Below are 22,250 nucleotides of genomic sequence, written 5' to 3' on the forward strand. Positions count from 1 at the left end.
TAGCTAAACCTCTCCACGCCTTGACAAGGGCCAAAAATATAATGAGGGGGAGGAGGTAGCTGTGTTCCGCTCTATTCATGATGGGCTGATTAACGCCCCTCCCCTGCGTTATCTCGACTTTTCGTTGCCGTTTGTTTTGGTAATACCGGCATTGGTGAGGTGTTATCCCAAGTTGTAAATGGCGTGGAGCACGTGGTCGGGTATGGCAGCAGGGTGCTGTCTCCGGCCGAGCAGCGGTACTGTGTAACACGTCGGGAGCTACTGGCCATTGTGGTTTTTGTGCAACAATATCGGCCATACTTGTACGGGTGACACTTCAAGATGCGCTCCGATCACGTGGCGCTCCAGTACACGCTGCGTGTGGACCAACCCTCTGGTCAATTGTCATGCTGGCTCAAAATCCTGCAGGATTTTTCATTCAATGTCACCTATCGTAAGGGTTCTCACCATACGAATGCCGATGCCCTTTCGCGATTGCCAGTGGGCGGAGAGTGTGTTTGTTTTTTGGGTTCGGGTCATTGTCGATCGGCCGGCTCGACCTCCCCCTCCCCTCTCGTTGCTTCCGCCGTGAACACGATGGCAGGGACGGGCAACGTCTCTGCTGCACGGGATGCGATTTTGTGGTTGGACTACGAGGTGTGGGGACGCCGACAGGTGGAGGATGCATCCCTCCTTAAGTTGCGCTGGCGTGTCAGGGAGACCGCCGATGGCACAGCTTCGTGGGGTGTTGCCTCATTCGTCCTGCGGGGGGCCTGCTCATGTACTAGGATGGAGGATTGCGCCATTATGCCATTGTTGTCCCTACCTCCCTGCGTGGTGAGATTGTTTGGGCTGTGCATAAACGGTTGTTGCAAAATATGCTGGCCGCTCTTAAATTGGATTATTAACGGCCGGCCATGGCCTCCGACGTCAAGGATCTGCTTAAGGGATGCGTGCAATGTGCCTGGCGGATGCCGCCAGCGAGATCCTGTTGCCCTCCGCTTCAATCCATCCAGGTGTCGCGTGTAAATGACATTGTTGCCCTCGATATTCTCGGGCCGTTTCCTGTTTCCGCGCATGGAAATAGGTACTTGCTTGTGGGCGTTGAGTATTTCTCACGCTGGCCTATGGCCTGGCCGCTCCCGAATCAATTGTCAGTGACTATTACCGAGGCGTTCCTCAATGGCTATGTTCTGGGTAAGGGTGCCCCTAAGCACCTCTTGAAGGATTGAGGCAAGAAAATTTCGTCCAAGCTGCTGCGTGAGGTGTGCGATTTGCTGGGGACGAAAAAGGTATGCACGTTGCCGTACCACCCGTAAACGGATGGCATGGTCGAACGCCTACACCGGACTCTGACCTCCATGTTGAGTCATTTGGTCAGCGAGTTACAGGTCGATTGGGATTTTCATATTCCTGCGGTTCTCGCCGCTTATAGGATGACCCCTCACGCGTCCACCGGCTACTCTCCCTTCTTTTTGATGTATGGGAAGGAGTATGATCCTCCCATCGATGTGCAGTTACAAGCCGTGCCCATCCCGAAGGTGTCCAAAATTTCTGATTCAATTCGGTTCACGCTCGCCAAACTTTCCAAGGCGCGGGAAGCTGCCAATGTTAACTCTCGGGCCAAACAGTTGGCCAACGAGAGGCTCAAATGCGCCCGTGTTTCCCTGTGCGATTGGTCGCCGGGGGACAGGGCCTGGTTGCATTGTCCGCAACCATGGAGGGGGCCGGTTGATGTGGTTTGAGTCGTGTGGCCACAGTGTGTCCAGATTCAAGGGGAAAACCTACGATAATAAAATCAAAGATTGCCTCGATGAAGATACCTATCTTAAAATTAAATGAGACCCAACCAACTCCTTGGGACGTAAAACAACGGCAATCATTGCCAAGTCATCAATTCCCAAGGAAGAGCAATATCTGATCAAACCAAGGGCGTCAAAACCACTTAGACGTTATGGGCAACCAAAGATTCACAAACTTGATGTCCCATTAAGACCCATAGTATAATAGGCTTTGCTACATACTAATTAGCACAATGCGTAAATAAACAAATTAAGCCCTACATCGGTAGAACCTCTTTGTTAATTGTAAACTCAGAACATCTCGTAAATATAATTAAAGATATTAAGCTTAACCCTAATGATATTCTCAGACGTTTTCATGTGACTTCCTGTTCACAAGGGTCCCGGTCAACAAATCAATTAAATTAATCGATACTCTGGTAACAAACACAGGTTTAGCCAAAGATATCCCACGACTAGCTGAACACTGTCTAAAGAGCACCTACTTCTTGTGGAAAGGTAATTTATATAAACAAAAGGAAGGAGCAGCAATGGCCTCTACTTTGTCTCCAGTGATTGCGAATTTGTACATGGAAGATTTTTAAGCAAAAGCAATAGCTTCAAGCACAATAAAACCCTCTACTTGGTTTAGATATGTGGATAAGACATTGGTGGTCTGGCCACATGGCAAAAATACACTTAACGAATTTATAAATCATATAAACTCGCAAAACCCATCCATCCAGTTTACCATGGCAGTGGAAGTTAACAGAACTCTCCCATTTCTGGATAGTATGCTATCACAGCCGAAATGGCAAAATAACACAGCGTTAACCGAAATAAAATACACACTGACGACTATCTGAATACAGAGTCATACCATTACCCTGCACAGAAATCCTCTCTCATCAAGATGCTCATAAATCAGGCTAAGAAAGTGTCAGATGGTGATAGTCTGAGAAGTGAAATTAAACATGTTAAAGAAGTGCTGCAATTGAACGGTTACAATGATACACAAATAAACAGGGCACTGAATGCCAACACCAAATAAAATAACACGAGTGTTGAAACTGACCAAGTATTTAAAACTATTAATATACCGTACATCCCACGAGTAACTGATAAACTAGCCAGATTTTTGGAGAAACAAAACATCCGAGTCAGATTTGGAAACTAATATCTAGTGCTAAAGATGTATTACCGAAACTATCAACAGAAGGTGTGTACCGGATTAATTGCTTTTGAGCTAGATGCTATGTTGGGCAGACAGGACGAATGATCAGCATGAAACTAAAAGAACACCAAAGAAATATTAAATAATCCCAAATACAACTGTCGGCAGTGGCAAAACAAGCGTGCCAACAAGCCAACAAGGACACTCTTTTGATTTTGATAACGTTGAAGTTCTATGCAAAACTAGTTTCTACTGGCTATGACTAATTAGATAATCTATCAAAATTGAGAGAAATAAAAATTCTTGCAAACATTCGGATAGCTACTGGCGGAGTGCTCCATTGTTTAAATGCATGCCTATACAGGTGACCATACGTCAATGGGGACTGCCTGTGAGCAGACAATAACAGGCACTGCTATATTAGTGCACACGACAGGAGGTACAATAACAATGTGCATGTATAATGCACGTTAATTACAAAATGACTGGATACCCATCATTGTAATTTATATGCATTCATTAATGCCCCTCCCCCACTTCGCACGTGAAGGGCTCACAAGTGACGCCATCACATATATCCCTCTATTTAAGGAACAAAGCAGGACGCATTAATATATTTATGCGATCTAACCCAAAAAACCTCGATAATGGATCTCAATACCATCGAGTGCACCACCTCCAATCCTGATTCGCCGCACCACACCACGGCCAACTCTCTCTTTCTCTCCTAATCCAGTGACCGCATTGTTACAAAGTCATCACAAGTGTCACTTGGGCGCCAGCTCTCCCCGTGTCTGAAGAACTTCAAATCGCAAAACATCCAGCGATGTCTCGTAACCCTGGCATGTAGAATTAGAATTTAAAAAAACGTCACCTTTCTTCACTCAACATTGATGAGCCATTTCCCCCCAGTGATTTCAGAATCTGATTATTTATTTACGCTGGAGGAATCCGATGAGCTTCGAAGCTATTTCACATGTGTCCGGTTTACCCACAGAGCCCAAGGCACTCAAGAGGCAAGCCGACACAGGTGGCCCTAGCTTGTCGCAAGCGAGATGTAGCGTGACCCCGTCCCTGACCTCACCTAGTGGGGACGCGGCGCTGCTCCCCATGAGCACTGCGGGCACCCGAACTTCTCCTTTGGGCGGCCCAGTTGATCCCAAGGCGGCCGGCGTGACTCGCGAGCTGGAGGGGACGTGCGGGGCGTGGGAGCCGCCCGTGCCCGGCAGAGGAGGAGGACGAGGAGGTGGAGGCAGTGATGGGTCTCTGTGGGTACTCTGAGGGCTTTGTGAAGGCAGTGACGGGTCCCTGTGGGTACTCTGAAGGTCTTGTGAAGACAGTGATGGGTCCCTGTGGGTACTCTGAGGGTCTTGTGAAGGCACTGATGGGTCTCTGTGGGTCCTCTGAGGGTCTTGTGAAGGCAGTGATGGGTCTCTGTGGGTACTCTGAGGGTCTTGTGAAGGCAGTGATGGGTCCCTGTGGGTACTCTGAGGGTCTTGTGAAGACAGTGATGGGTCTCTGTGGGTACTCCGAGGGTCTTGTGAAGACAGTGATGGGTCTCTGTGGGTACTGTGAGGGCCTTGTGAAGGGGGTGATGGGTCCCTGTGGGTACTCTGAGGGTCTTGTGAAGACAGTGATGGGTCCCTGTGGGTACTCTGAGGGTCTTGTGAAGGCAGTGATGGGTCTCTGTGAGTACTCTGAGGGTCTTGTGAAGGCAGTGATGGGTCCCTGTGGGTACTCTGAGGGCCTTGTGAAGACAGTGATGGGCCTCTGTGGGCACTCTGAGGGCCTTGTGAAGGCAGTGATGGGTCTCTGTGGGTACTCTGAGGGCCTTGTGAAGACAGTGATGGGTCTCTGTGGGTACTCTGAGGGCCTTGTGAAGGCAGTGATGGGTCTCTGTGGGTACTCTGAGGGCCTTGTGAAGACAGTGATGGGTCTCTGTGGGTACTCTGAGGGTCTTGTGAAGGCGGTGATGGGTCCCTGGGGGTACTCTGAGGGTCTTGTGAAGGCGGTGATGGGGCCCTGTGGGTACTCTGAGGGTCTTGTGAAGGCAGTGATGGGTCTCTGTGGGTCCTGTGAGGGTCTTGTGAAGGCAGTGATGGGTCTATGTGGGTACTCTGAGGGTCTTGTGAAGGCAGTGATGGGTCCCTGTGTGTACTCTGAGGGTCTTGTGAAGGCAGTGATGGGTCCCTGTGGGTACTCTGAGGGTCTTGTGAAGGCAGTGATGGGTCTCTGTGGGTACTCTGAGGGCGTTGTGAAGGCAGTGATGGGTCCCTGTGGGTACTGTGATGGTCTTGTGAAGACAGTGATGGGTCCCTGTGGGTACTCTGAGGGTCTTGTGAAGGCAGTGATGGGTCTCTGTGAGTACTCTGAGGGTCTTGTGAAGGCAGTGATTGGTCCCTGTGGGTACTCTGAGGGTCTTGTGAAGGCAGTAATGGGTCCCTGAGGGTACTCTGAGGGCCTTGTGAAGACAGTGATGGGTCTCTGTGGGTACTCTGAGGGTCTTGTGAAGGCAGTGATGGGTCCTTGTGGGTACTCTGAGGGTCTTGTGAAGGCAGTGATGGGTCTCTGTGGGTACTCTGAGGCTCTTGTAAAAGCAGTGATGGGTCTCTGTGGGTACTCTGAGGGTCTTGTGAAGGCAGTGATGGGTCTCTGTGGGTACTCTGAGGGTCTTGTGAAGGCAGTGATGGGTCTCTGTGGGTACTCTGAGGGTCTTGTGAAGGCAGTGATGGGTCCCTGTGGGTACTCTGAGGGTCTTGTGAAGGCAGTGATGGGTCTCTGTGGGTACTCTGAGGGTCTTGTGAAGACAGTGATGGGTCTCTGTGGGTACTCTGAGGGTCTTGTGAAGGCAGTGATGGGTCTCTGTGGGTACTCTGAGGGTCTTGTGAAGGCAGTGATGGGTCTCTGTGGGTACTCTGAGGGTCTTGTGAAGGCGGTGATGGGGCCCTGTGAGTACTCTGAGGGTCTTGTGAAGGCAGTGATGGGTCCCTGTGGGTACTCTGAGGGTCTTGTGAAGGCAGTGATGGGTCTCTGTGGGTACTCTGAGGGTCTTGTGAAGACAGTGATGGGTCTCTGTGGGTACTCTGAGGGCGTTGTGAAGGCAGTGATGGGTCCCTGTGGGTACTGTGATGGTCTTGTGAAGACAGTGATGGGTCCCTGTGGGTACTCTGAGGGTCTTGTGAAGGCAGTGATGGGTCTCTGTGGGTACTCTGAGGGTCTTGTGAAGGCAGTGATGGGTCTCTGTGGGTACTCTGAGGGTCTTCTGAAGGCGGTGATGGGTCCCTGTGGGTACTCTGAGGGTCTTGTGAAGGCAGTGATGGGTCCTTGTGGGTACTCTGAGGGTATTGTGAAGGCAGTGATGGGTCTCTGTGGGTACTCTGAGGGTCTTGTGAAGGCAGTGATGGGTCTCTGTGGGTACTCTGAGGGTCTTGTGAAGACAGTGATGGGTCTCTGTGGGTACTCTGAGGGTCTTGTGAAGGCAGTGATGGGTCCCTGTGGGTACTCTGAGGGCCTTGTGAAGGCAGTGATGGGGCCCTGTGGGTACTCTGAGGGTCTTGTGAAGGCGGTGATGGGGCCTTGTGAGTACTCTGAGGGTCTTGTGAAGGCAGTGATGGGTCTCTGTGGGTACTCTGAGGCACTTGTAAAAGCAGTGATGGGTCTCTGTGGGTACTCTGAGGGTCTTGTGAAGGCAGTGATGGGTCTCTGTGGGTACTCTGAGGGTCTTGTGAAGGCAGTGATGGGTCTCTGTGGGTACTCTGAGGGTCTTGTGAAGGCAGTGATGGGTCTCTGTGGGTACTCTGAGGGTCTTGTGAAGGCAGTGATGGGTCTCTGTGGGTACTCTGAGGGTCTTGTGATGGCAGTGATGGGTCCCTGTGGGTACTCTGAGGGTCTTGTGAAGGCAGTGAAGGGTCTCTGTGGGTACTCTGAGGGTCTTGTGAAGGCAGTGATGGGTCTCTGTGGGTACTCTGAGGGTCTTGTGAAGGCGGTGATGGGGCCTTGTGAGTACTCTGAGGGTCTTGTGAAGGCAGTGATGGGTCCTTGTGGGTACTCTGAGGGTCTTGTGAAGGCAGTGATGGGTCTCTGTGGGTACTCTGAGGCTCTTGTAAAAGCAGTGATGGGTCTCTGTGGGTACTCTGAGGGTCTTGTGAAGGCAGTGATGGGTCTCTGTGGGTACTCTGAGGGTCTTGTGAAGGCAGTGATGGGTCTCTGTGGGTACTCTGAGGGTCTTGTGAAGGCAGTGATGGGTCTCTGTGGGTACTCTGAGGGTCTTGTGAAGGCAGTGATGGGTCTCTGTGGGTACTCTGAGGGTCTTGTGAAGGCAGTGATGGGTCTCTGTGGGTACTCTGAGGGTCTTGTGATGGCAGTGATGGGTCCCTGTGGGTACTCTGAGGGTCTTGTGAAGGCAGTGAAGGGTCTCTGTGGGTACTCTGAGGGTCTTGTGAAGGCAGTGATGGGTCTCTGTGGGTAATCTGAGGGTCTTGTGAAGGCAGTGATGGGTCTCTGTGGGTACTCTGAGGGTCTTGTGAAGGCAGTGATGGGTCTCTGTGGGTACTCTGAGGGTCTTGTGAAGGCAGTGATGGGTCCCTGTGGGTACTCTGAGGGCCTTGTGAAGGCAGTGATGGGGCCCTGTGGGTACTTTGAGGGTCTTGTGAAGGCGGTGATGGGGCCTTGTGAGTACTCTGAGGGTCTTGTGAAGGCAGTGATGGGTCTCTGTGGGTACTCTGAGGGTCTTGTGAAGGCAGTGATGGGTCCCTGTGGGTACTCTGAGGGCCTTGTGAAGGCAGTGATGGGGCCCTGTGGGTACTCTGAGGGTCTTGTGAAGGCGGTGATGGGGCCTTGTGAGTACTCTGAGGGTCTTGTGAAGGCAGTGATGGGTCCTTGTGGGTACTCTGAGGGTCTTGTGAAGGCAGTGATGGGTCTCTGTGGGTACTCTGAGGCTCTTGTAAAAGCAGTGATGGGTCTCTGTGGGTACTCTGAGGGTCTTGTGAAGGCAGTGATGGGTCTCTGTGGGTACTCTGAGGGTCTTGTGAAGGCAGTGATGGGTCTCTGTGGGTACTCTGAGGGTCTTGTGAAGGCAGTGATGGGTCTCTGTGGGTACTCTGAGGGTCTTGTGAAGGCAGTGATGGGTCTCTGTGGGTACTCTGAGGGTCTTGTGATGGGAGTGATGGGTCCCTGTGGGTACTCTGAGGGTCTTGTGAAGGCAGTGATGGGGCCCTGTGGGTACTCTGAGGGTCTTGTGAAGGCGGTGATGGGGCCTTGCGAGTACTCTGAGGGTCTTTTGAAGGCAGTGATGGGTCCTTGTGGGTACTCTGAGGGTCTTGTGAAGGCAGTGATGGGTCTCTGTGGGTACTCTGAGGCTCTTGTAAAAGCAGTGATGGGTCTCTGTGGGTACTCTGAGGGTCTTGTGAAGGCAGTGATGGGTCTCTGTGGGTACTCTGAGGGTCTTGTGAAGGCAGTGATGGGTCTCTGTGGGTACTCTGAGGGTCTTGTGAAGGCAGTGATGGGTCTCTGTGGGTACTCTGAGGGTCTTGTGAAGGCAGTGATGGGTCTCTGTGGGTACTCTGAGGGTCTTGTGATGGCAGTGATGGGTCCCTGTGGGTACTCTGAGGGTCTTGTGAAGGCAGTGAAACGTCTCTGTGGGTACTCTGAGGGTCTTGTGAAGGCAGTGATGGGTCTCTGTGGGTACTCTGAGGGTCTTGTGAAGGCGGTGATGGGGCCTTGTGAGTACTCTGAGGGTCTTGTGAAGGCAGTGATGGGTCCTTGTGGGTACTCTGAGGGTCTTGTGAAGGCAGTGATGGGTCTCTGTGGGTACTCTGAGGCTCTTGTAAAAGCAGTGATGGGTCTCTGTGGGTACTCTGAGGGTCTTGTGAAGGCAGTGATGGGTCTCTGTGGGTACTCTGAGGGTCTTGTGAAGGCAGTGATGGGTCTCTGTGGGTACTCTGAGGGTCTTGTGAAGGCAGTGATGGGTCTCTGTGGGTACTCTGAGGGTCTTGTGAAGGCAGTGATGGGTCTCTGTGGGTACTCTGAGGGTCTTGTGATGGCAGTGATGGGTCCCTGTGGGTACTCTGAGGGTCTTGTGAAGGCAGTGAAGGGTCTCTGTGGGTACTCTGAGGGTCTTGTGAAGGCAGTGATGGGTCTCTGTGGGTAATCTGAGGGTCTTTTGAAGACAGTGATGGGTCTCTGTGGGTACTCTGAGGGCCTTGTGAAGGCAGTGATGGGTCTCTGTGGGTACTCTGAGGGTCTTCTGAAGGCAGTGATGGGTCCCTGTGGGTACTCTGAGGGCCTTGTGAAGGCAGTGATGGGTCTCTGTGGGTACTCTGAGGGTGTTGGGAAGACAGTGATGGGTCTCTTTGGGTACTCTGAGGGCCTTGTGAAGGCAGTGATGGGTCTCTGTGGGTACTCTGAGGGTCTTGTGAAGACAGTGATGGGTCTCTGTGGGTACTCTGAGGGCCTTGTGAAGGCAGTGATGGGTCCCTGTGGATACTCTGAGGGTCTTGTGAAGGCAGTGATGGGTCTCTGTGGGTACTCTGAGGGTCTTGTGAAGGCAGTGATGGGACTCTGTGGGTACTCTGAGGGTCTTGTGAAGGCAGTGATGGGTCCCTGTGGGTACTCTGAGGGTCTTGTGAAGGCGGTGATGGGTCTCTGTGGGTACTCTGAGGGCCTTGTGAAGGCAGTGATGGGGCCCTGTGAGTACTCTGAGGGTCTTGTGAAGGCGGTGATGGGGCCCTGTGAGTACTCTGAGGGTCTTGTGAAGGCAGTGATGGATCACTGTGGGTACTCTGAGGGCCTTGTGAAGGCAGTGATGGGTCTCTGTGGGTACTCTGAGGGTCTTGTGAAGGCAGTGATGGGTCTCTGTGGGTAATCTGAGGGTCTTGTGAAGGCAGTGATGGGTCTCTGTGGGTACTCTGAGGGTCTTGTGAAGGCAGTGATGGGTCTCTGTGGGTACTCTGAGGGTCTTGTGAAGGCAGTGATGGGTCCCTGTGGGTACTCTGAGGGCCTTGTGAAGGCAGTGATGGGGCCCTGTGGGTACTTTGAGGGTCTTGTGAAGGCGGTGATGGGGCCTTGTGAGTACTCTGAGGGTCTTGTGAAGGCAGTGATGGGTCTCTGTGGGTACTCTGAGGGTCTTGTGAAGGCAGTGATGGGTCCCTGTGGGTACTCTGAGGGCCTTGTGAAGGCAGTGATGGGGCCCTGTGGGTACTCTGAGGGTCTTGTGAAGGCGGTGATGGGGCCTTGTGAGTACTCTGAGGGTCTTGTGAAGGCAGTGATGGGTCCTTGTGGGTACTCTGAGGGTCTTGTGAAGGCAGTGATGGGTCTCTGTGGGTACTCTGAGGCTCTTGTAAAAGCAGTGATGGGTCTCTGTGGGTACTCTGAGGGTCTTGTGAAGGCAGTGATGGGTCTCTGTGGGTACTCTGAGGGTCTTGTGAAGGCAGTGATGGGTCTCTGTGGGTACTCTGAGGGTCTTGTGAAGGCAGTGATGGGTCTCTGTGGGTACTCTGAGGGTCTTGTGAAGGCAGTGATGGGTCTCTGTGGGTACTCTGAGGATCTTGTGAAGGCAGTGATGGGTCTCTGTGGGTACTCTGAGGGTCTTGTGAAGGCAGTGATGGGTCCCTGTGGGTACTCTGAGGGCCTTGTGAAGGTAGTGATGGGTCTCTGTGGGTACTCTGAGGGTCTTGTGAAGGCAGTGATGGGTCCCTGTGGGTACTCTGAGGGCCTTGTGAAGGCAGTGATGGGTCTCTGTGGGTACTCTGAGGGTATTGTGAAGACAGTGATGGGTCTCTGTGGGTACTCTGAGGGCCTTGTGAAGGCAGTGATGGGTCTCTGTGGGTACTCTGAGGGTCTTGTGAAGACAGTGATGAGTCTCTGTGGGTACTCTGAGGGCCTTGTGAAGACAGTGATGGGTCTCTGTGGGTACTCTGAGGGTCTTGTGAAGGCGGTGATGGGTCTCTGTGGGTACTCTGAGGGCCTTGTGAAGGCAGTGATGGGTCTCTGTGAGTACTCTGAGGGTCTTGTGAAGGCAGTGATGGGTCTCTGTGGGTACTCTGAGGGTCTTGTGAAGACAGTGATGGGTCCCTGTGGGTACTCTGAGGGTCTTGTGAAGGCGGTGATGGGGCCCTGTGAGTACTCTGAGGGTCTTGTGAAGGCAGTGATGGATGACTGTGGGTACTCTGAGGGCCTTGTGAAGGCAGTGATGGGTCTCTGTGGGTACTCTGAGGATCTTGTGAAGGCAGTGATGGGTCTCTGTGGGTACTCTGAGGGTCTTGTGAAGGCAGTAATGGGTCTCTGTGGGTACTCTGAGGGTCTTGTGAAGGCAGTGATGGGTCCCTGTGGGTACTCTGAGGGTCTTGTGAAGGCAGTGATGGGTCTCTGTGGGTACTCTGAGGGTCTTGTGAAGGCAGTGATGGGTCTCTGTGGGTACTCTGAGGGTCTTGTGAAGGCAGTGATGGGTCTCTGTGGGTACTCTGAGGGTCTTGTGAAGGCAGTGATGGGTCCCTGTGTGTACTCTGAGGGGCTTGTGAAGGCAGTGATGGGTCTCTGTGGGTACTCTGAGGGTCTTGTGAAGGCAGTGATGGGTCTCTGTGGGTACTCTGAGGGTCTTGTGAAGGCAGTGATGGGTCTCTGTGGGTACTCTGAGGGTCTTTTGAAGGCAGTGATGGGTCCCTGTGGGTACTCTGAGGGTCTTGTGAAGGCGGTGATGGGTCCCTGTGGGTACTCTGAGGGCTTTGTGAAGGCAGTGATGGGACTCTGTGGGTACTCTGAGGGTCTTGTGAAGGCAGTGATGGGTCTCTGTGGGTACTCTGAGGGTCTTGTGAAGGCAGTGATGGGTCTTTGTGGGTACTCTGATGGTCTTGTGAAGGCGGTGATGGGTCCCTGTGGGTACTCTGAGGGCTTTGTGAAGGCAGTGATGGGTCTCTGTGGGTACTCTGAGGGTCTTGTGAAGACAGTGATGGGTCTCTGTGGGTACTCTGAGGGTCTTGTGAATGCAATGATGGGTCTCTGTGGGTACTCTGAGGGTCTTGTGAAGGCGGTGATGGGTCTCTGTGGGTACTCTGAAGGCCTTGTGAAGGCAGTGATGGGTCTCTGTGGGTACTCTGAGGGTCTTGTGAAGGCGGTGATGGGTCTCTGTGGGTACTCTGAAGGCCTTGTGAAGGCGGTGATGGGTCCCTGTGGGTACTCTGAGGGCCTTGTGAAGGCAGTGATGGGTCTCTGTGGGTACTTTGAGGGCCTTGTGAAGGCAGTGATGGGACTCTGTGGGTACTCTGAGGGTCTTGTGAAGGCAGTGATGGGTCCCTGTGGGTACTCTGAGGGTCTTGTGAAGGCAGTGATGGGTCCTTGTGGGTACTCTGAGGGTCTTGTGAAGACAGTGATGGGTCCCTGTGGGTACTCTGAGGGTCTTGTGAAGGCGGTGATGGGGCCCTGTGAGTACTCTGAGGGTCTTGTGAAGGCAGTGCTGGGTCTCTGTGGGTACTCTGAGGGTCTTGTGAAGGCAGTGATGGGTCTCTGTGGGTACTCTGAGGGTCTTGTGAAGGCAGTGATGGGTCCTTGTGGGTACTCTGAGGGTCTTGTGAAGGCAGTGATGGGTATCTGTGGGTATTCTGAGGGTCTGGTGAAGGCGGTGATGGGGCCCTGTGAGTACTCTGAGGGCTATGCGATGGCAGTGCTGGGTCCCCGCGGGTGCTGTGAGGTATTTGAGGGCTCTGCGATTGCACTGCCGGTGTGCGCGAAGGACCGAGGCTCGTTGCGCGCGGGGTGTCGACGGAAGGTTGTGCGATTAACGCGGCGCCAATAGCGGGCACCGAGGGTGACTGTGGGTTCCATGGCCCAGCCGAGCGTTGCTGCTGTTGAGTGCGTGAAAGCCACAGCAGCTGCTGCTGCCTGTAGATGAGCGATTGCGTGGGCAGGGTTTGCGGTAGAGCTGGCGGCCTCCGTGAAGAGGACGCGGAGGCGGAGGGGCCTTGAGTCTGAGTGTCGCCCCACGCAGTGGCACCGTGAGCAGACGATGTCGTGGCGCTGACCTTCTTCAGCGCCACCGAGTCTTCTGCAGTCGCACAGATGTTAAAGCAAAAGTACACGAGGATATGTGCAGTCCCGTATGTATATATAAAATCGGGTTTATCAAAAAGATTTCATCTGTGTGTGAGAACCATCAATTGCAAAAGCTCAAGAAAATATTCAACTCACCCAAATTGTTATTTACGCCTGAGAATTGTAATCCCATCTGTGCCTCCAAAACAATACCTGTCAACCCATTATCAGTACCTATCTTAATACAGACCAATTCAGAGCTTATTGCGCTCATAAAATCTGAAAGTTCATCCTACAAAGTCCCATCACAAGGAAAAACACAAACAAATTTACCAAACCCCCCCACCCCCTCTCCATTATTTGTTTTCCCTCAAAACAATTTCCCTGTACAAGAACATGTGTGCACCGTATGGGTTGACAGGTATGCAAAACAAACACATTCCTGCGGAGGGAGCTGGTAGGAACGTTGGGTTGCTCGGTCAATGGCCAGGGTCAACTGCGGCGTGGTGTATTCAGCAAATATGCCCGACTGTGAGGGCGGGCACAAGCCGGCGTGAGTAGGTCCCACCCTCCCCACCCGGCCCCTCCCCAAACTCCCCTCCCCACCCAGCCCCTCCCCTCCCCACCCTCCCTCCCCACCCAGCCCCTCCCTCCCTCCCCACCCAGCCCCTCCCCACCCTCCCCTCTCCACCCAGCCCCACCCCTCCCATTTTTGGATGCACGACGGACGGACACAATAATCCCCTGTGGGCTGGTGGTGTAACCAGGAGGTTCCTACCAGTATAAGAGCTTTTAGTCGATTGCATTGCTCAGAGTCATGACGACGTTACTCTTTTACACGGGGATTTACAAATTGCTCTTTTATATTGCAAATGCTGCGTTAATTTAACGTGAATATGATATGTTGAGGTATAAACATTCATCTTTAACGTATAGTCGTGGGAAAGTACTGTAAGTGCTTTTGTAAGTCAATGTGACTTCCCTTACGTGCGAATGTTCTCTAATCCCCGTTTCCCCCCACCTCTCTCTGTCTCGCAATGTTATTCCCACCACGGATTTCCCCTCGCTTCTCTGCACACTTTTCATCTTTTGTTCCACATTCTTGGCCGCTGTCCAACGTGTCCGATCAGTCTGTCTCGGCAGGCCGCATGCACTGATAGGGAACTTTATACTTTGGGCCCATCGCCACCTTGCTTTTCATTAACACTGGCGAGGAGATGTCAACTACCTCGTGGGCATCGATCCCGACCCTGACCCCTGCTGTATATTTGGATTTTGCTTGTCTCTCTCCCCATGGCCGCGTGGATTTTTCCCTGGGTCCTTCCGGTTTTCACTCCATGTTTAGAATCAACATCGCGCGTTTAGAGTATTTGGCTGCTATAAAATTCCACGCGATAAGCCACTTCGTTGAGCTATCATTTTTTTCTTAAAAAGCGACCTGGCTCAGATGGTCTTACCTGTTAAAATAAACAATTAGCACATTCACTTTGCATTGTTTGGTCCCTCGTGTGAACACATTTCAAACAGGCATATTATAAAATAAATAAGCTAATAATACAAAGGAAACATCTCCTTCATATACCTGTCCCTCTGCATTAAATTGATCATAATTTTTTTTGTTTACACGTCCCATCAGTAACGCAGCCTTCTGCGAATGCTGAAGAAGACCGTGTGCCCGTATCCACCATGTTCACACAACGCCTATGCATCGGCGCCTGAGTCAGTGAGATGTTTGTTGGGACCTACTGTACTCGCGTGGTCATAGTCGTGGTGTACAAACTATCTGACTGTCCGCCGCTGGCGTCTATTTCGATGGTGACTTACGGACAAGTGCAGTTCTTAATGAACTGGCCGATGGTTTTGTTTGCACAATGCACAGGGGCTGAGTGTTCCTTACAAGTGTCAGCACGTTCTTGCGGATTGCCAGCCTGCGTTATTTTGCCTGTTGACTTCAGATTGCACGACCTTGCTTGCGGTGCTTCCCTTACGCAGTGGCGGCGTCACGCACTGGCTCCCCAGCTGCTCGTAGCCCAGGCAGCACTCGGACACGTTGCGGCTGCCCTGGTAGTCCTGCAGGGTGTACGCCGTGCGGTACGTGAGCTTGTAGCACAGGCGCCAGAACCAGCCGTACACGCAGGGGGCCTGCACCCTCACCGCCACTGCCGTCACGGCCACCGTGCGCGTGCCGTTGTACTGCTGCTCGCGCGAGCACACGTGGTGGCCCGCCAGCGTCGGCGGCGGGATCGCTGGCACGCCACCGGGGGGGGGGGGGGGTAGAGGTGGTGGTGAAACGGGCAACAAACGTTAGATTATTCTTTGGGTCTTTCGGTAAACTCAACAAAAACTACACGACGTTTTGATTGCAACACCCGATGACGATCGCTTGTGTTTTGTTTTGGTTTTATTTTTTGAACCTATCTACGCGACTTTACCGAAAGGCCGAAAGAATATTAATTCCTGCAGTCACGAAAGCTTCAAGTCAAAATTTAAACGTTAGATTCTCTGGCCGGCATGGCCTATTGAAATATCGCGACACGAACTCTTTTTCTCTCCTGAAGCCCTCTCGTCGTGGCTAGCAGACCTTGACACTGGCATTTTTCTTCTAATTCGCGTTGTGCCTCTCTGAATCTTATCTTGCTACCCGTGTTTTCTTTCATTATCTCTGTCCTTTTTACACAGGATCTCTTCAGACATTGTCAAAGGACACCTAATGAGTTTCAAATTAATGTTATTGTTATTCTTGGTTCTTTCGGTAAAGTCACGTAGAAGGGAAACAATATGTTTTTTATATATTTGGTTTATATATATTTATATATAATATATTTTATTATTTCCCTTCAACGTGACTTTACCGAAAGAACCAAGAATATGAATCACTGCAGTCACGAAAGCTTTAAATCAAAATGTTTAATTGTTTATTAGAACCAAGAATATGAATCCCTGCAGTGACTAAAGCTTTAAATCAAAATGTAATGTTATTGTTGTTTAGCTACTCACCATATTGCTGCCATCATACTCAAGAATAGAGTATAAATTTAGAGTAAGGGATGCCACCTATCCATCCGGGTTTGACCCGGACTGTCCAGGAGTTGGCATCTGTGGTCGGGTGGCAGGAGTGGAGGATGATGATGATAGTTTGCGCACGGTGTCGCGACGCGGTACTTTTCTGTCACCTCATTGGCAAATGGCCCACGGACTCCCGACAGCTACGGTGTGAGAATCGTAAATATCTCAACTCGGTAGTCGGAGTTATTTATTTAGTGCCTCGCCACGGCTCTATTTACATGGAGTTTCGGGCGCTTAGCAAAAACAAATCTCAGACAAACTACATACAGTCATGAAACGTGTATTCTGAAATACTATTTTACCTGTGCTGTGCTTCAAATGCATGGAAAATTAATGAACAGCAGTTATCACCAACGCAAGAGAGCAAAGAGATGCAATAGGATGCGTGCAAGAAACTGGATGAACTGACAACTAATTTTACATATAAACAGACTTCATACTTCATGAGACCTCCTATGCCAGTACCAAAATATAATAATAGGGGTTTTCCCCTTTTTTCTGGCAACAAAACTGAAACCTTTTTACAAGGATTCATGTCTGCATTAACCACAATATCTGCAGTCAAAATGCAAACAAAAAACATACTATGATAATATATGCATTGTCCTTAAAACTGATTGGTCCACACCAAGGGACGGCTTTCTTTTGAGCCTCGACCCAATTGGTGCTCGACCAGATGACGCAAAAAGGCGTACAGCTCAAAGACAATGCACTATCAAAGTATTGAGGGCTCGGGGTGAGCATCTACATCATTAGACCTCCTTTGCCAGTACCAAAAGGGGAAAAACCCTATTATTAGACTTCATACTCTTTGGCTCTTTCAGTAAAGTCACGTAGATATAAAATGAATTAAATCACGACGTTTCGATTGCAACACAAGCAATCATCATCAGGTGGGAAAACCACAGCCATAAATCTTGTTTGCTGAAGTGAGAGAGAGTTGCCGTGGTAAGAGGTTATATAGGTAAGAAAGGGGGAGGAACAAGGGGGTAGAGGGAGGGGTGAGGGTATGGGGTAGGGGGAGGGGAAGCGCTGCGTGGACGCCAGGAGAGGGACGCGAGGCTGGGGGGGGGGGGAGTGGGCGGGGCTGGGACTGGGAGGCCGAGAGAGCTGGGATTGCAGAGGGGAACAAAATAGAGTCGTAGTACCCGGCAGATATGATAGGTCATATCTGCCGGGTACTACTACCTCTTACCACGGCATCTCTCTCCCACTTCAGTAAAAAGTTTTCTTGCTGTGGTTTTCCCACCTGATGATTGCTAGTGTTGTAATTGAAACGTCGTGATTTAATTTGTTATTTTATTACATACGTGACTTTACCGAAAGCACCAAAGAGTATGGATCCCTGCAGTCACGAAAACTTCAAATCGACATTATATTTAAAATTTATTTTGGATCACACGATTAAAGAAAAGACAATAGAAAATAGTACCCTCACCTGGCAAAATATAAAATCAAGGTGACAATTAGTCTTACAATTCCCATCTACATTTTCTTACTCGAGACTTTTTATTTAACAGGCAGGATGGCTCGGCAATGGAGAGAGTGGCTCACAATCAGAAGGTTGAGTTCAAATCCTGGTTGAGTTGACTTTGGTTGACTTAGCCCATCATCCTTTCCTTTGGGTTAGATACAATTCCTACCACTTTGTGCCTAAGTCAACAGCAGTTATACGATGGATAGACTCCCCTACGGCATAGGAATATGGAATTCCCTCCACTGGCTCAGGGCTGTAAACAGGAGCTGAGCACTGCCTCGATGTTCGTTTGAGCTGGACATCACTTTGGCTTTTGAAGCCTTTGTCTTTCGGGTTTGATTGCCTAATTATGCCCAAACTCTGGAGCATGTTCGTATTCAAACTAAACTAAACTATCCAAAACCATCACTTTGCCATACATAGCAGGGGTTACCAAAAATATTTCCAAAATCTTAAACAAACACAAGATCCAGGTTCGTTTCAACACAGTACACAAAATCCGTGATTTAATCCCATCTGTAAAGGATGTGATTCCTGACATGCAATACAATGGTGTCTACAAACTAAGTTGTGGTTGTGGCAGCAGTTACATTGGGGAAACGAAACGACATGTCTCGAACCACGTTCGTGAACACAAGGCGAATTTGAAACACGGTAGGACCAATACCTCTGCCGTTGCTGATCATTGTTTTAACGCTGTGGGCTCACACGAAATTGATTTTTCCAAGACGGAGGTACTCTGCAAACCTGCCGGCTATCTTCAGAGATGTGTTCATGAAGCCATCCAGATATATAAACACAGACACAACTTCAACCGAGAAGATGGGTACAAACTGAGCAATCATTGGAAGGACGTTCTTAACCAGGTAAAGTCTTAACTGACTGTGATGTTTGCCTATGTCAGCTGTTTTTCCGACTCTGTATCTCTCTCTTTGGATTGCACTCTCATGTGTACGTCCTTGGATTGCACTCACACGGTGCTAATCTCTCATTAACACTGCTGTTGTGCGCATATGCGGGAATGATACTCTTATGCGGCGACGGAAGTTAATTCATGCTAATATCCCTCCCTAATCCCTCCCTCCCTAATCTCTCTCCCTCCTTAATCCCCCATTAACACAACTGACGTGCTTGCGTCCGGGGATGGAATTCCTTTCCAGCTCAGACCCCGCTTGCTTGCCCATCGCCACATCTATAACCTCTTGTTTTAACAGCTCTCTCGCTGGTTCAGCAGTTCCACTGCTGGATTATATTTTTTCCATCTGATGACCGCTTGTGTTGCGATCGGAACGTCGTGATTTATTTATTTTATACCTACGTGACTTTACCGAAAGAACCAAAGAGTATGGATTCCTGTAGTCACGAAAGCTTCAAATCAAGATTAAACTATTTACTTGCCAGGTAAGGCCCACTGAGCTATGCAGTTCTTTTTCAGCAGCTACCTGGCCACAAATGGAAGCTCAATGAAGTGGCTCATCACGTGGAAATGTATAGCAGCCAAATTCTCTAAACGTGTGATGCTGATTCTAAATGTGAAGGGAAAACCCAGAAGACCTGGAGGAAAATCCACGCGACCACGGGGAGAACATGCAATCTACATATATACAGGCGTCGAAATTGAACCCACAACATCCTCCATACCAGGTGTGAGAGATAACATCTCGCCACCTTGGCGCCCCCATGTATTAAACATGTTTAATAGGAACAAAATTGCTCATAAATTCAATAAGAACCCTCATGAAGATATTGATATCATTATTATGGTTAACGAAAAATATCTTACCTGTGGTCACGTTAGTTCCTTTCGTGATGCCAAAATTCCCCTCCGAGTTACAGACCACCGCGATCGTTAAGATGACTGCACTCAACGTCTGTGCCATCACTTTCGCATCCATTGTGTTGTCACTGTGATCACACTCGACTGTGGTTCTGTGCGGCTACCTTGAACAACACACGGACGCGTTGTTACGGTCGGACTTATTCCGTGATGATGACACCACAACCATCGCCGCCACGGCCTCGTGTGTGAATGATCCTATCCTCAGGCCAGCTCTGTTCTTCTCCCGTCCTCGACACGAGCCCTCCCACGCACCACCACCACCACGTCTCTCCCACTGCCACCCTTCGACCTCCGTTCGCATTCACCGCGTGCGTGCGACCCAGCAGGAGTGTCCAGTCAACAGAGAAGTGCTTCGTCAAGTCGGCTGCCATCGCAATATCAAATAACAGCCATCGGAGCTACTGCTCCTGCCAAACAGTTCCATCCGTCATCGTCACTGGGAAGGGACTTTACATAGAACGACCGGGATGATGTCCCACAGGCCGACGGATGATTATACAATCGAGCGAGTGGCTGCTTTCGTGGACATCCGCAGGACGTCGGCTTATGGTACGTTTGACATTCTCCACAGCGACGCCGATTTTCATGTTGCGTTACTTCTTGCAGACACCTTGGGAGACCTCTCCTCTCACCTGCACTCGTACTCTCAAGAGATGTCTCGTAACACAGCGGTCATCACAGATCAACCACACCGGCATTTTGAAGATAATTTATCGCGTGTTAAAATATTTGTACGGAATTAGTGCCTTGGCCGACACCATCACAACAGCTGTGCTTTTGGTGACAGAGCGACGATTGCCCCTCTCACCGTTGTTAAACCTCTCCGATTTAAAACTCTCGCGCGCGCACAGTAACTGCAGCGCTGGCAGCTGGTGGAGTGCGTTCCACACGGACCGGCGGGGTGTACGGCTTTATTTACGTGTCTATTTTAGATGAGTCAGAATGGTGTGTTCAACCTGGGGGAGCGGTAGTATAGCGGTTAGCGTGCTGTGCTACGAGTTCGATTCCCGCTCACGGCCAACACCAATTGCAATTATCTGAACCGGTACTGGGCCTCCTTTATGTTGACTCAGCCTCAAATGAGCACCCAGTGCGGTGTGTACACATCACCACTGGGGAGACAAAAGCTGTTGGGCGTGGTGCTGGCCACCCACCTCCTCGTGTGCCGTGCCGGCCTTCATAGGTGATCCTACAGTCTATTAAGGCTATAATAGACTGTAGGATTTTTTGACTGGAGGGGATACTTAATGTTATTATTTATTTACTCAGGAAAGCCACACCGAGTCCAATAACTATTTTTCAGGAAGTCCTGCCCCTGCATTGGTGTTTCATTTTAAGATGTTTTCAGCTCCAGTAGATGATGAGTTGTGTTTATTTTGCAAGTGGGAGGAAGCCGTGGTACCCGAAAAATCCCACACCTTGCGCGATGGGGAAACACTCGATGTCCGTACAGATGGAAACAGACGGAGATTGCTCCTCTTAATGTACTGATACTTATTGTACGAATGCAAACTGCGTACGTTGTAGATTGTACACTTTTGATAGCGTGCCGCTGTGCGTTTTCTATGGGAGAATCGCTGCATTGCCCTTGCACACGAGACTTTCCAGCTCAAGGGGTTTTCCAGGCGAAACATCTAAAATAATAATGGTAATCACAGGTTGTTTTCCTGGGTTCGACCCCAGGTTCTTAGTGGTGCTGGCTCAGGCGTTTTCTGTCCCCTGGGTCACCTGGTGTCACTCTTTCCTCAAAGGTGAGTCTATATTAAAACTTTTTTTTATTCTCTCAGTTAAGGCCCACTGAGCTATATAGCTCTTTCAGAAGCAACATGACCATAAATGTTAGCTCAAGGAAGTGGCTTATCGTGTGGAAATGTATAGCAGCCAAATACTCTGAACGCATTTTGATTATAAATGTGGAGGGAAAAACCGGAGGACCCGGAGAAAAATCGACCCGACCTCGGAGAGAGAGACACGCAAACTCCACATCAAAATGCACAACTTTAAATATAGATAACACATTCTATTTAATTAAATAGACGTTTTCATAAATGTTTTCTCTTACATCAGAGTGCAGCACCACATTAAATACGCACTACAATGACAATAGTTTAAAGCGATTTGAAGCATGTTTTTTGGGGAGGGGGGGGGAGGCAGAGCTTTGTGACGTCATATTTGAGGGAGGTCTGACTTTTTGTGACACCGTGTGATGAAGGGGGGGGGGGGGTCAAAAATCGTCCAAAATCGCGTGACGTTATTTATAGACGGCCCCTAATCGGAGGTGCGGGGAAAGGACAACAAACTAAACACAAAAAGCAGTTTTCAATCTAGTTCATTTAAAAGTGCATAGCTCCCAGTGGCTTCCTGAATCGGGGAAGCCTCACCGAGTCTCATGACTCTTATTAGGTGGTGTTGCCACGTTTTGCAGTTGGAAGCGATCATTTCTATTTACATTCCAGTTGAGTAATTTTGACCGCGACACCTACTCTTGTGAACGACATCGCGGGATCTTTACAAATCACCAAGCGCACGGCACGCGTTTTGTCTATGGGACCTTTTTTTTAGCCAGTATAAAACAGGTGGTCAGATGTTCAAACACTAAATATACTTTTTACAAGGCATCAAGTCTGCACTAACCACACGTGTAACAAAACATGCAAAAAACATGCTCTGATAATATAGGCATTGTCTTCGAAACTGATTGGCCTATACCTGAGACAGCCTTCTTTATGGCCTAGTATAGCCAGTGTTAGATCAGAGAACAGGCAAAAGGCGAACAGCACAACGATCAATTGCAACGATCAATACACCTGCGGTAGAGGTCACACCCAGAGCACTTTAACGTTAGTGTGCATATCAGTTAGGCACTACATTTAAATCTTGCCTGGCTATCTTTCTCTCATCTTCTCTTTT

At 50.1% G+C, this 22,250-nt stretch overlaps 1 protein-coding gene across 2 annotated transcripts in view; it reads left to right on the plus strand.

The window, feature by feature from the left end:
* The first annotated feature begins 17,213 nt into the window (after positions 1-17,213).
* The window catches only part of MEP1B (meprin A subunit beta), a 52,635-nt gene continuing 47,598 nt past the window's right edge, over positions 17,214-22,250 (plus strand). Inside the window, exon 1 of one of the 2 annotated variants that reach the window (XM_032952587.2) lies at positions 17,214-19,889. In XM_032952587.2, coding sequence (XP_032808478.2) covers positions 19,830-19,889 — 60 coding nt within the window. In that variant the 5' untranslated portion in view covers positions 17,214-19,829. The remainder of the gene's footprint in view (positions 19,890-22,250) is intronic. The other variant, XM_076066693.1, reaches the window with a different exon arrangement.

Source organism: Petromyzon marinus, chromosome 12 (genome assembly GCF_048934315.1).
Source record: "Petromyzon marinus isolate PM22_M1 ecotype Great Lakes invasive population chromosome 12, UKy_Petmar_22M1.pri1.0, whole genome shotgun sequence".
NCBI lineage: Eukaryota > Metazoa > Chordata > Hyperoartia > Petromyzontiformes > Petromyzontidae > Petromyzon > Petromyzon marinus.